This window comes from Lepidothrix coronata, unplaced genomic scaffold, assembly GCF_001604755.1.
Source record: "Lepidothrix coronata isolate B3197 unplaced genomic scaffold, Lepidothrix_coronata-1.0 Scaffold423, whole genome shotgun sequence".
NCBI classification, from domain to species: Eukaryota; Metazoa; Chordata; class Aves; order Passeriformes; family Pipridae; genus Lepidothrix; species Lepidothrix coronata.
In genome coordinates this window covers 38,787-53,018 of record NW_016690603.1, presented here as the reverse complement: position 1 = coordinate 53,018, position 14,232 = coordinate 38,787, and the positions used below count along the sequence as shown (strand labels likewise).

At 43.1% G+C, this 14,232-nt stretch overlaps 2 protein-coding genes across 3 annotated transcripts in view; one reads left to right on the top strand and one right to left on the bottom strand.

Annotated features, from left to right (window-relative positions):
* The window catches only part of RASSF6 (Ras association domain family member 6), a 62,776-nt gene that overhangs the window by 20,481 nt on the left and 28,063 nt on the right, over positions 1 to 14,232 (top strand). The gene's annotated exons all lie outside the window — the stretch shown is intronic.
* Positions 1,544 to 3,275, bottom strand: LOC108509880 (interleukin-8-like). The gene is made up of 4 exons (XM_017839480.1): positions 3,212 to 3,275; positions 2,902 to 3,037; positions 2,142 to 2,225; positions 1,544 to 1,574 (listed from the first exon to the last, which is right to left on the bottom strand). Exons 1-4 carry the CDS (start codon positions 3,273 to 3,275, stop codon positions 1,544 to 1,546), a joined length of 315 nt encoding a protein of 104 aa, XP_017694969.1.

The window sequence follows — 14,232 nt, the reverse complement described above, 5'->3', positions numbered from 1 at the left end:
CTTTGACTCCTTCCCATTCTGAGGTCTGGCAGGCTGTGCAATGCCATGCTGTGGGACAGAGGCAGATATGGAGACAGGGAGCAAAGCATGGTCAGAATGGTTGTCCTCTTGCACAAGAGCTCGCTCAAACAGTGCTAAAAATTCCCTTTATGTCTTGCACCATGAGCAAACATGAGCTGATTGTCCAGAATATGGAGTGGCTCCTTGTTGGAAAAGACGGAAGCTAAACAAATATCAAAACATTTGTTCAACTTTCCCATTTCTCAAGTGTTCGCTGCTCGTATTCCAACATTCCTGTGTAAATTGTTGTGTCATAGGAAGATAAGAGGCTATACAATTGGAGCTCTGTTTCTTAGGATTTCCCCTTATTCTCCTCACTGGAATTAGGGAGGAGGCTCAGTGACTTCCTCAACATTTATCAGATTTCCCTCTTTATTTAAGTTAATGAAGCCCCTTGTTTATTGTCAGGTTCTCAGCTGCTGTGCTGTTAGAGCACCACACTGCTATGGCCTTGCAGTTTCTGTGACTAACCAGTATGTATTCATTACTACCTGGGAATTTTATCATCCAGACCTCGGCAAACACTGAGTCTGCCAAGAAAAGAGGAAGAAAGTAGATGATTTTTATAATTCCTCCCATTGTAAATTATCTGCACTCCCCAGAGACAACAATTTGCTGCTGTTGCAAACAACACAGACACCACAACTCAGACACCACTTGCCCTTCTGGGAACCCGTTATGTGATACAAACTGAAAGGAAATGCTTCCTCTTTTTTTTCAGCTCTCTATAAGGAAATTATTAAGACACAGTATTGAAGTGAAAACATTTCAACAAGTCTTTATTAGGCACATGAACATAAATAGTTCCATAAATAAATAAATAAATAAATAAATAAACAGTTAAGATAAATTACATTCTTACGCAAAAGGAAATAAATATGCAAAAATAAATAGAAATACATGTATAAATAAAGTGCTTTTTTCTAGACAAGATGTGGATTTAAAATATATGTTTATACCTTCACAACACTAATTCACTATAAATAATGTCTTGAAAATGATGGCACAAAACCTGATGTGTCAGAATTTTGACATCCCAATTCTGCAAGCTCCCCTTTTTGGCCAGTAGCCCACTGTGAGTGGCAGTGACCCAGGTACAGTTGCTGTTACCTGTCCATGCTTTGCGAAAGAGAAGGAGTTGCTGGTCTCTTCCTAAACTGTTAGCAAAAAGGCAGGAGTCATTTAGTGAAAGCTCTGCTGAGCATGCATGCACTGCACTGTTCCAGCTGTGTTTAGCAAAATTTAATCCAGAATCGTCTCTGTACCCTTTCACCAGCCATTTTTTTGCCTGCTTGTCAGGGTGTCACTCCTACATAAAGACTTACAGTACTGTTCTCAACTAACTACAAAGCAGGAATCCATATTCTAGATGCTGTTAAAGGGTGACCGTAGGAGGCAGGAGAAGGGGAGCTGCCAGAAGCTGGGGGAGCGTCTCTCCTATTTTTGTCTTGCTGGACGAGTTAGGACATTTTTCTTCTCTGTCTTAGGACACCGTCTCAGGTTTGGGGTTTGCCCTGGAAAGAAAGAAGATGGAACAGGTAAGACTTGCTGGCATCAGCTGAAATCCACCACTTTGTGCTTCTGTGCCCAGGCCCCCCCAAAACTGTAACTGAACCTGAGGGACACTGGTACATCATGACCTTTTCACAGATATTCACTGGCAGTGGACTTCCATAGTTTGACGCTTCACTTGGCAAATGAAGCCTGATTTTTATCTCCCATGTAACTAAATGGCATGAGTTTGAAAAGCTGATTGTTACTTTCTACCACTGCAAGCAAGAGAAAACCAATCAGTTAATGCCTGGATTTCCTGAGTAGTGCTGCAGGTTCTCAAAATGCTTCTGTTTTAGGAGAGATGAAGGTTACATTCCAGTGGGATGTGTGGCACAGTAAGGCTTCAGTAGTTAATGCTATAATTAAAGCTCAAAGCAATCACAGTGTTTGTCACAATTAGTGAACACAAACAGTAGTAAGTGCCTGAGGAGACAGAATTTTGGAGCACTGCACGCCGTATGTGTCTGGTAGCTCAATTAAAATACCGGTTTTCGATAAGTTGTGCTCATTGAGAAGGAATGACTCACTTGTCTAGAATTGCCTTGATGATCAGCTTCACCCAGGGAGCAGTGGGCTCCAGGCACAATTCTCTGCCGTCTTTCAGGGTAGCTCTGCAACAGGAAAAAAAGGAAGGGAAAAGGGCTACTTAGTGAACTCCAGGGCAGTGTCACTTTTGTCTCATAGCATCATTCTAGGTATACACTGACGTGTTCCCCTTTTAAGCTCTATCAATTGAGGCTGTAGTCTAGCATAGTTTTGTTTTTTAAATGGTTTCATATCTTCTCATATCTACTTGTTTGATGCATTAAACCATTTGCAGGACTCTCCCTCTTTTCAAAACTGCTTCTTTTCCCTCGCCAACTTGCTTTGTATTTGTGCTGGTCTTTAACTGAAGGGCTAAATCTTTTCATCTTGATTCAGAAATTGTACTGTTACTGGTTACAGTAAAAGTTCTGGACAACGACCAGATTATATGATTTCTATGCTAATGCTATTTTTTTCATTGACTTGAGTAGAAGGGTGATCATTTTTTTGACCTAGCCATTGAAGCTGATGTTTTGATCACTTGCTCCGAATGGCTCTGTGCATTATCTTTTCACGTGCTGGTGGAATTCAGAGTTTTAGAAAGTTATCTGCTGCCTGATGGCCGTGAGTTTGCTGTTCTGCGCTCTCAGCAGCTGCGCCGGCCGGCTGGTTACATCACTCAGAGAACGCTTACACCGTCCTGAGCACAAAATCTGCTTCCTTCACGGCAAGTAACTGTGAGGATTTTGCAAAAGCACTTACATAACTTCAACATTCTTGCAGTGAGGTCCGCTGGGGCTGAGGTTCACGTTTTGGATGAACTTGGGATGGATGAACCTGGAATGGGTGCCTATGCACTGGCACCGGAGTTCAATGGCTGACCGTGCCAGGGCCTTACCTGGAAAACAAAAACAGGTGGAGTGTTTCACTGTTTCCGCTGGAAGCACAACATGTTCCTTTTGCTGACAGCACTAGGAGAGTTCTTTGCTGCACTGGTCAGACAGCACAGTCTCTCCCTGTCAGCATTTGCCCTGGCCATCAGTCAGGAGAGCTTTAGGAGGGGTTCCTTTACCTTGTGTTCCCACCGCTGAGATCAGGAGCAGAGTCAGGACAGCAGCCACAGCCTTGCCCATCATGATGCAAGAGTGTGTGTTCCTCGAGTCGCCTGGGCCTGGTTCTGTGGTGGGGTGAGCTCGGGCAGCTCCCGGGATGGCGAGTGCCTGTGCTCTGGGGCCGCCCGTGTTTATATCCTGCCTGGCTGCCCTGTGCACTGCAGCATCACAGCCACGGAAACTCCGAACCTGCGAGATGCTGCTGTGCAGTGAGTCACAGGTGAATGGGCAAGCCCCTTTCCCTTCATGACCACAACATCCCCTCTCCTTAACACAAAGCACTTCATTGAGTAAAGACAAAAAGAATTGCCCTTTGTGGAGTTTCTAGGGGTTTGTAATTCTGTATTTCTTGTGATAATTTTCTGACTTTCCTCCACTGGTGGAAGGCATTTTTTCCATTATTTTCCATCTGTGTGTCTTTAGTCTTCTTTTTTTTTTTTCATTTTAAGACTTGCTAGAACTAGGAGGTAATAATTGTAGAAATGATAGATACTAGGTCCCCTTGCCCTTATATTACTTTATATTAAAAAATAATTATATTCTGAGATGACATCTGCAGAAACACTGACAGTATGTTTTTTGATAAATTCAAATCTGGCATCACTGGAATAAGCAACAGAATCCAGACTTATTGTTGCACCACTGAGAACCTACAGAACATATTATTATGATATGATGAATTGCTTTGCCTAATGAGCAACAGAATCCAGACTGACTTTGTTGTACCACTGAGAACATACAGAGTATGTTATTATGACATGATGAATTACTTTGCCTAACCTAAGGTGACTTTTTTTTTTTTGAGCATGACTGCCTCTTCTGAAGCCTAAACTTCTCAGCTCCTTGCTGCTTTGAATTTGGGCTGAGGAAAGTTCTAAAAGCTGCTCCAGGATTCTGATTCAGAAATAACTTGAGCCACTTTTTCAAATTTTAATTTGACTCTGTGAAAAGAAAGTTTCTTTAATTATAATAAAATTAAAGGAAAAGTGAAGATGGGGTCATGAAGAAGGATTATTCAGATAAAGTCAGAGATGTACAACCATTTTTACTAGCAATATAGACAAATACTAAAACACAAGTGGGCTTTATTTGGGTTAAACAATAAGGAATCTCACTGTTGTTCCTCTGCCATGTAATGGAGAAGTCAAAGGAACAAAGCACAGGACCAGATATAAATGAACGTAGGTTATTTTTCTCTGAGTGATCATGAAGGACTTAGAAATTTCCATATGCCAGACTGAATTCCACTTACTATTACCACATCTATCAGTGTCTGACTGTAAATAGCCCTACAGGATGTGTAATAATAGCCTAGTAAGAGCTGCAGCTCTGGGATTAAGCCCGTGGTTTCCCTGCCGCTTTCCAGCGTGCAGCCAACACAGCTGGATTAGCTAACAGGGCACATCAGCACCTAATTACAGCCGTGTGTGTCACACCAAGGGCTGCCTGGTGAGTGTCCTCTCCAGCCGTGGCCATTGGCAGATGTCCAGGAATGCGTAAGAAAACACTGAAGTGTCTTTGACACTCATCCCTAGTAGTCTTCCACTACGGGCCTGGTTTCATTTACCGCCTCCTGATTCTTTTAGGGGGAAACGTGATGTAGGTGTTGATCCTTATCCCTGATTTCCACTTCCTTCATAATTCTGTAGGCCTTTATCACATTCCTGGTCAATCTCTTTTTACAAATTGCTGCTGAGAGCAGCACAGACTGGGTTGTTCATTCCTGCCTCTGGAATTTTTGTTTCCCCCTAACACGCTATTTCCGTGCACAACAAGCTGTTTACAGAAATGCAAGCTGGAGCATCAATGGAAATGTCTTCTGGCCTGCATGCGAGGATGAATTGCATTGCCTGAGGAGTGTGGAATTCTTTTCCAAATAAACCCAAAAAACTGTTATTCATCTTTAACTTCCCCACTGATTTTCATTATCTCAAAGACAAAATTGTTGTTTCTGTTCTCTACATGCAATGAAGCTTTTACCCTTTGTCGTCTTTGTGCAAAACCTTCTGCCTGTTGCGTTTTAGGGAACTGTTATTTCTGCTTTCTTGGTCCAGACAGATCAGATGTTTGTGGCTCTTGTACCTTTCTACTCAAATGTAAAGAAAGGGCTGAGGTGTTTTACGTTTATCATAGATAACCTAATGGTGACTGTATAACAAACCTTGATATGGAGCAGTGAGGACAACTGAGCACTGTTCTGGAGGCTGTGCTTTGACTTGTAATTGAAGAGGTAGTGAGCAGAGTGCTCAGGAGTGGCTTGCAAAAAGCTCAGAGTCAACAAAGATAAAATTCCTCTTGTGGTTGCGGAGAGAATCAGAAAGATGAACTCTGTATGAAAAGATCACGTGTTTTATTGTAAACTGTGTGATTTGGACGAAAGAGAGGAGCTGCTGTTATTAATTTACAAGGACCTACTTTTGGAGATGTGAGGCGGGTGAATTAAAAGCTGCTGGATTTCTAGTGCACACAGTTTCTGACTGAAGAGAGTCATGCCTAAGCCTTAAATATGACTATCATAAACGATATCTGGTAACCTCCTGCTGAATAAACACTTCTTTTGTCCTAAGGGTCATAAACACAGTTATTGAGAACTTTTCTTGGCATTAGAGTGCCTTAACAGCCAGCAAGTGATAAGATTTCTGAGTACTGATGAGCTTATTGGCAGTATATGACACACAGAAATGCAGACTCTCATATGTCCAACTTTGGGCACTGATGTGTGGTACAAAAGTCTCTGTCCAAATCACATGGCAAACTGTTATGTGCTGCAGTAGTTCAAATCAATTTGGAGGTGCTACAACAGGCGTAAAATTCGGTAATTCCACTTATCAAGGCTTCCACCTCAGTTATGCTATTGCACAACAAAGGGCAGGAGAGGTACCAGAGTGAAAACACTGGAGTTTCTCAGATCATTTTCTGTGTGCTCCTGCCCAACCTTCCCTGACTTGTGAGTGCCCACAAAATTTACATTTCCTTATGCTCACATGAGCAGTGAGGCATTTCTTTCCCCTGGGGAATCTCTTGCAGTGCCTTGTGCTCATCTCCCTCAATGATTGTGCACTGGTATCTTTAGAAATCATGCCTCATGCCTGGAATTTTACATTCAAAGATGTAAAAGATGATTTAGAAATCGCCGAGCAGCTGAGTCAGTCCATGTGACCTGCTGGGGTTTTTTTAAAGAGTATTAGATTCAGCAGGAAGGGGTAGTCCTGCTTGAGCTTTAGATTTCCTGCAGGCAAATTCTTCATATTTTTTTTTATACTTCCATGACCCTGTATGCAAAATCTATCTGACTTGAGAGGGCCAGAGAACTTACTTACAGTGACAAATACCACAAGTCTATGTCTTTTCTCCCTAACTATTCCTTTATTCGATAGCAACAGCCCTCCCAAGATTTTAAGTTTGCCAACTGTCACACTGAATGACTTTTATAAGAGTGACGTGGAATAAAGGGCTGTAAACAGAAGTGCAACCATGAGATCCACGTTTAGTATCTATCTTCTGATGAGCTTCAGCAGTGTCTGAGTCAGCCCTCTCCAGAAATATTCATTCTCTTTTGTTTAGTTAACATGCAGTTCTGCAGACCTAACTTGTTTTGCCGAGCCCTCCTTCTCAGGAGAAGCTCACTGAAATTTGTGGGGCTGCCTCCTGCCCTCTTCCTGAAGCTGCCTATCTTTGATATTCACCGCCATTAACAAGGGTGGGAATGGCATTTGTTCATTTCCAGGAGTGCTGGGCCCTGGGCAGGAGTTACAAAGGTCGCTGTGTGAGTGCTCTAAGAAAGTATTACTTAGTCATAAAATTGCACGGTCTTCTGAAACAAGGATGAGAGGCAGAGCTCTGCTGTACCACAGCACTACTTCCTCACAGTGCAGGAGGTGATGCTCCCAGTTCCTGTATTTTCCGTGTGGCCCATGATTCTTGCTGCAGAGAAGCACAATTGCAACATCTATGCTGGTGAATGTTTTTTTCCACCTACACTGCTGGTGAAGTCTCTGGTTTAGAGGCAGGAGAGGCACTTTCGAGTTGTGTCTTGAGAGGACCTGGCACGTCCCTTCAGCACAGACAGGTGCTCCAGCAATACCCACTTATATAACACACCTAAACCCATCACTAGCAATTCTTCCTCTCTCCTGAATTTTCTGTTGGCCAGCTAGTTGTCCCATTGTTCATCCTGCTGGCTGTTCTGGATCCTAGTGCTGTGCATTTCATACTCCAGCCTTGCAGCCGGACTTCTAAAATTCACCAGTGGCAGCGCTGAGCTTTGCTTCAGCGGAGTCCCTGAGCTTCCAGAAGAACATTTCTGGTTGACTCAGAATTTGGTTCACATTTTTCAGCAGTCTGAAGGAATCCAAAATTGCAGTCCTTTTTTACTGTGCCCTTCAGCTGATCCATAATACAATGAAAAGCCTTTTGCTGATCAGCTTTGATGGAAAATATCTGCCTTGGTGTATTCCCGGGTTTTCCCCATCCGTGTAGTAACTGCATAGGAAATGAAATCATCTCCAGAAAGGGAAGTTGTATTGGAAAAAAAAAAAAAAAAAGAAAAGGAAGAAAAAGAAGAACTAGACAGGATGCTGCCTGAAGCACGAGCAGGATGGCCAGGCTACTCAACATGCAGCAACCTTTTCAAAGGACTAAGGTGACCACTGCGGTTTAATTGCATTACTTGCGTTTTTAAGAAAAAACTAATTGGAGTAGGATTGCTCAGGGACTTCCCAGCATTGCAGTATGCACCATGTATTGTCTTTCCTATTAAACAAATAGCTTTATTCATTAATCATCATAAGTGACTGAAAACCAATTACAATACATGAACAAAAGAGTTACTCAGAAAAATATTTTATTTAATGTAACAAGGCCAAGACTTCCAGGACTGAGCAGAAACGGTAGTTGAGAATAAGGAAAGGACTGGAGAAGATACTTAGGAGTAGCACTTGCTTATACTCCCTCCCTGACTCCCTGGCCTCCCCTTTGCCAACCCATATCCTCTCATCTGTCCCAAAACTAGACGCCTGTGTTCTAGGTAGCCTTTACCTGCTTGAGGGGGGAGGATAAAATAAGGACAGTTTTTCCAAAACTATAGTATTTTCAAGCCTATAAACAAAGCAGAATTAACAACCCTGTGCTGTATTCCATGAGTATTGCAATTCTAATCATCCACTTACTGGTGTAAATCCGGAATAAATTAAAATCAGCAGAGTGACTCTTCAGCATTGGATGCAAATCTGAAGAGAACAAGGTCTTGAACTCAGAGGGAGTGAGATGGTGCAAAGCAGAACGGCTCCTAGGGAGACAAAAGGAGCGCGTCACCCTTGAATTCCTTGTGTAAATCCAGACATTTTTTATTCCCAAAGCTTTAGCTCTCTGGAGGAAAGATCAGTCTGAACAGGAGATAGAGGGCTCACAGGCATGCTTTTTGCCTGCACTGAGAGAACAGAAGTTGAACACAGAAGAACTTGGAGAGGAAGGGAACTGCAGCTGCATTTTATCCCTGAGGGCCCGTCTCCATCGTGTGGGAAGCTGGCCCCTTGTGGGACTGATGGTCACTGAGCACACTGTGTGTATGTTTACATCATGGGAAACCAAGAGAGAGTTTTTAGCTCCTTAAACAACAGCTTCTGGCACTGGAGCTGAGGGGAAATGCTCCTGGAGCAGTGTCCAAGCAGAACAAACACATCCTAAGGAATCCACTGCTGATGTGGTCCCACTGGTTGGACACTGCAGAAACATTGTCTGACTCCACACAAGTAACTCTTTCCTGGGAATTCAGTGCTACTGGTTTATTTACAAGTTGAATGTTTGCCCTGCTGAGCGCATGGCCTTGATTTCTGCGGATTGACAATCTGTGTTTGCTTTGTTCTGTGCTCTGTTGATTTTCAATATTTGCTGTGGAAGAGATCGGTTTCTCCTATTAATAGGTACAGATAAGGATTTGTGTTGCAGCTGCACCTGAGTTTTCCACTTCTTCCTGCAGTTGTTACAGATGCTGGGCAGAGGTTGGGAAGGTCAGCTGCAATGGGAACAGACCCCAGGTCCTGTCTCTTCCCACCCAGTCCTGCTTCTTAAGAAAAAAGAGCAAAGGCAGCACCCCCAATGTCTATTTTTCCTGCTTAGTAACACTGTGCTGGAAGGTAATGGTTTTCAGGGAAATCCAACTCATTTTTCTTGTCACTGGATTTTCCTCTTCTTTCCTTAATTTCATATGGTTTATTTCCTATTTGGAATGGAAAACCCCAGGGAATAATTTACATTATATTGCTTCTTGGCAACTACTGCCATGGAGAACTTCCTTTAACTCCAACGAATTTTGTAACACTTCATTGAGAGTCAGCAGCAGGTCAAACAAACGCTTCAGGTATGACCTGTTTGCTTTCTCCCACTCCTCACAGCAAACCAGAATACTTATGTGACACAGAGAGTTTGGGAACTTACACCCTGGGTTTTGTCCAAGCACTCATAAGTAGCTCTCTGGATTTTTAAAGGCCCAGTGGTATGAAGACAGAATTCATATTGTTTTAAACTTCCACAGATTGCCTGCAGAATTACAGCCCTTTTGGAAAACAACTCCATTGGCGTGCAAATTTTCTCAGATTTTGCGAGCTTGGCATTGAAAATACCATTATTTAGCGGTGTAAATCTCTGCCTAACTATCTCAGTATTTATACACTGAATACTAAGTGCATTTGCAATTCACTCTGGTACTTTGGGGGAAAAGACGAAGCTAATCTTTAACTCTTCAAAAGAAAGTGACTGGACAGTTGAAAGGAGTGCTTTGTAATCTCACCTGAACACTGCCTACCCGGATGGATTTTCATCTGAGGTAGATCCTATCTCTCTAATACTGATTTATGTCTGTGGGCGTGACGTTTACCAAACCACCATCAATCAAGATCTGAGCTGGCTGGAACTGTCCCAGTCAGAACTGCAAGTGGGTCTATATCTTTAGCAAAGTGTGTCCTGAACTTGTGAAAACCCTATCTCCCTCTGCCATTCCCACCCTATCCTCTCTTCAGTATTAGGCATCAGTGTTTTGTCCTTTCTGGGCTTGGGTTCTCTTTGGGTAAAAGGCATCCTCTCCGCTTTATTCTAGGAGAAGTATTTGTCATTGGGATTTGAAGAAAGATGTGGAAATTACTCTTATATATCACTGTTTCTCCTACTTGCAGCCCAGAGCTAATTTCCTCTTGTAAGAAGTAATGTTGTCAGAACCCAGGAACTGAACAGTTTTGTTTAGCGTGCACAGCTGCCTTGCTGTGTGACACAGACCATTAGTGGTCGATACCAAACTCAAACACATGAATATTTAATGTAGATCAAGGATACAAATCTGCAGCAAGGAGTTTGATTTTCCCCAGCACCTTTTCCCTGAAGGTCTGACAATACCTGTTTGTTGGGTCCAACCAGTTGAGGTATCCAATCCCAGCACAGTTAATCAGGAAACCATCCACTATGAGCACGGGGCACAGAGCCGAATGTTTAGTCACCCACAGAAAACAATATCCCTTCCCCATTCCTCTAAAGCTTAATAACCTCTGGAGAGCTCAGGAGTTGGTAAGAGTCACTATGAGCCTTGATTCCAGCCAATATTTTACCATTTTCATTTCTGAAGTGGCATGTGTGACTGTCAATCACACATATTGCTCAGAAAACATTACTGATTCTTCTGCAAAAGCCCCATGACTTCAGCAGTTTTGAAGGACAAAGCCTCCTTGGGTAGAAAGATGTCCTCCAGAAGAGTTCTTCATAGACTGTCATAGAGTAAATGTGGAATACAGGAGACCTAGGAGCCTTTCATCTTGGATAAACTTAATGTTTCATCTACTTTTTGGCTTTGATGAGGTTTAAAAAGTTCTCTCCTGAAAAGGTTTTCCTCGTGTGTTCTAGTTTTACTGTTCTACTTAAGGCATTGGGCCGAGTTCAGTTCCACCAAATCCAGTAGGACTCTCACAGCACATTAGCATGGCTGCTCCTATATAAATAAATATAAAAAAATAGCACTGCTGCTCCTATATAAATAAATATATAAAAAAAAGGCCGTCTAAAACAGCTTTATTGTTACTGTCGCGTTGACTGCACATTTGGTGCTCATTGCATGTGGAGTGTGATGAGTGACAAAAGCCTTCAGGAGCAGAGCAGGCCCAGCAAACTCAGTGGGGACACCAACAGTTTTCAGGCAGTAGTGCCTTAAAGGTCTGTACCAGTGGTGCTCAGTTGTAAAACACCGTGCAATTATTAGTACATAAGGATTTGGTTTGCACTTTAGTGAGGGACATATGACAGTATTTTTTATCAGGGAATGGTTACTAAACCACAGTTTGAAAACAATTTCCTTCCACTTAATGTTGCAAGATGAGCAGGATGTGCACTTGATGACTTGAGCGTCACTGTTCACCTGTCACACGAGTTCCTGAAGTACATTATAGTGGTGTGGGAAAAGGAATAGATACAGGTCACTCCTGAACTTGTAGCCTTTTGTTGTTATAAACTTTAGGTAATAAGGATTCCATTTTAAGGTGAAATGCCACCTCCTCGGAGCACAGGTACTCTCACTGAGCAGTGAGAGAATTGGACAGGAAGGGGGAAATGAGTTCTGGAGTATAGTTGTGCAGCCTTGTTGAAGTTTTCAGTCTTTTATGCCCAGTTTCAGGATAGGGCTCCATTTATCATCAAGCGTTGAAGTCAATATACGCTCAGAATAAAAAAGCTGATATATTCTTTGCTGCCCTGGCATAAACAACCCCGCCATGATAGACAGTCAGATCCTGTCCAAATATTTCTAAAACCTGTCCAAACAAAAAAAGTAGTACTTTGCATCATGTACTTTCTTGATTTGGCATTTTGTGATCCCTGTTTACTAAGTTGTGTGTCATGTCCTAAACTCATCCCAGTGCACTGTGAAAGGAATGCTTGTAATTCCATATAAGCCAGTGCATGTCCTATCCTTTTCACAGCCCGGTCCGAAAGGAAATGCCAAACATCATGGTAATAATCATTTAGCAAAAGAAATTCCAGATGAAAAGCATGGGTCTGTAGCAGAAGGCATAAAGGCAAAGTAGCTTGGTTTTTAAACACATTTTTTGAGTACTTATGTGATTTTTTGAAAGTAAGAAGTGGAAACCAGGTGACAGAAGTTCAGACAACGAAAGAATTGCTTTTCTTCTGGCATTACTAAAAATCACATTTTACTGTGTAGGGAGAACATCAAGGCAAGTTGTGTTGCACCATGGTGAGTGCCTCGGGGTCCTCCTTGATTGGCCTGTCTTTATTTCTTTGCAGAATCAAAGATATTTCCCAGTCAACAGCTATTGTGCTGTTCTACTATGACTTGGACAAATTAACCCAGAAAGGATTAGTGGTTCTCATTAAGATGCAGTCAAATCACAGTTTCAGTGGAGAACTTTTGGGACTGACTTTGGGTTTTGGGAATTGGAATGAGCTGAGATTTCTGAGGTGCTCATCATTACAGACAGGTTTTTTTCCTTGCAGTGCCGTCATTTTACTTTTGGGATGATTCTTCTTTTTTTTTTGAGAGGGTCCCATTTTGTAATCTGACTCTATGACAGTGGTAGTGAAAGAACTGAGGAGATGGTGCAAAAGCTGCACTGCAGAAGTGGGAAGGAGAGGCCAGGGCTGAGGAAGGAATAAAAACATCTTAATGGCTTCCCCAAAACTGTGTGTCTCAATTAGTGTAACAACACAGCCTACAAAATGATTTACAGTGATCCACTGTCTGAAGCACCAGACACGCTGTATTAGCTGGCAGATAATTTCTGGAGGATTAGCAGCAGTTGCTCTAAAGCCTTAACGAACTAAGGCACCGTGAAGTTCAGTTATACGACACGATGGAATTACAGGGCATAATGCCATTTTTATCACGGAACGAAAGCCTTCATTTTGAGGCAAGTTCGGTCACGTTGGCTCTTCCTGCTAGCAGCAATGGGTGTAAATTATGGCAGTGCTGGATATCTCTGATAACATGCTGAATCCATGAACCTCAGCAGCAGCCAGGGAGGGGACCAGGCACTAAGTGCTGTTAGGAAGCAGTCAGACCATACTGGGACTGTCTCCAGTGCACGCCTCCTATCCCAACTGGAGCACTGCAGGTGGAGCGTGGTGCTGCATGGAACTGTGATGGTATAAAGGGAGAACAGGCAGGCTGGAGGCACAGGAGCCGCTGTGGCCCAGGGTGAGTGGCTCACAGACATGCCTCCTGTCTTTCCTACTGTGACCGTGTCTCCCTGGACTGTTCGCCTGCAAAAGGCAATGCTGGTGCATTGGAGCTTTGCTGGTTTTCAGGGCCTCGTTCTCAAACACGTGAACCAGCCCTCACTCATTTCAGAGTGAATCACTGAGGGTACATCCAAAGGCCATTTTCACGTCATTCTTGTACTTGGAGGCAGGAACTTACTAAAGAGGTCCAGCAAGACAATTGAATCCTCCCTGCATCATGTTGCAATCTCCCAGGGTTGCACAGTGTCATCCCTGTGTACGGAGTCTTCTCTGCACTAATGGCACACAAGCAAGGACGCTGTCATTTTGAAAGAGCCGTGGTGGTCCCTCTTTCAGGCCAACAGGCCAGCATCCTGCCCAGGAGCAGGAATCAGCACTTTGATGTTTCTGCTCAGTGAGAGTGCCTGTGCTCCAAGGAGGTGCCATCTCATCACTGCTCAACCTGAGTTCCTGGTGGAGCTTATTAGTGGGTTGAGAGTTATGATCTGTGTCTGTAAGAGGATCGGTAAGTGGATGCATTAAATCCTCTTTTCCCTCACAATCCTAGCAGCCAGCACACTTAGAAAAGCCAGGAATGGCAAGGAGTGTACATGCAGGGTGTCCAGCAGCACATGCAGTCTTACCAGATGTAATCTTAGGCTTGCCATGGGCTGTAAGACTCCAGCACCAGCAAGCATCCCATGCTCCTATTTTGTAAGTGTATCTGGAATAATGGGCTCCTTATCTGCAGCCAAGCTTTTGCACACTC

Bases quoted from the DNA above. Each gene is read 5' to 3' on its own strand.
- LOC108509880 (XM_017839480.1), bottom strand. From the start codon at position 3,275: ATGATGGGCAAGGCTGTGGCTGCTGTCCTGACTCTGCTCCTGATCTCA. The intron at 2,226-2,901 runs GTAAGTGCTTTT...TTCCTGTTGCAG, and splicing joins TGCAAGAATGTTGAAGTTAT to AGCTACCCTGAAAGACGGCA. The intron at 1,575-2,141 runs GTGAGTCATTCC...CTTTCTTTCCAG, and splicing joins ATCAAGGCAATTCTAGACAA to GGCAAACCCCAAACCTGAGA.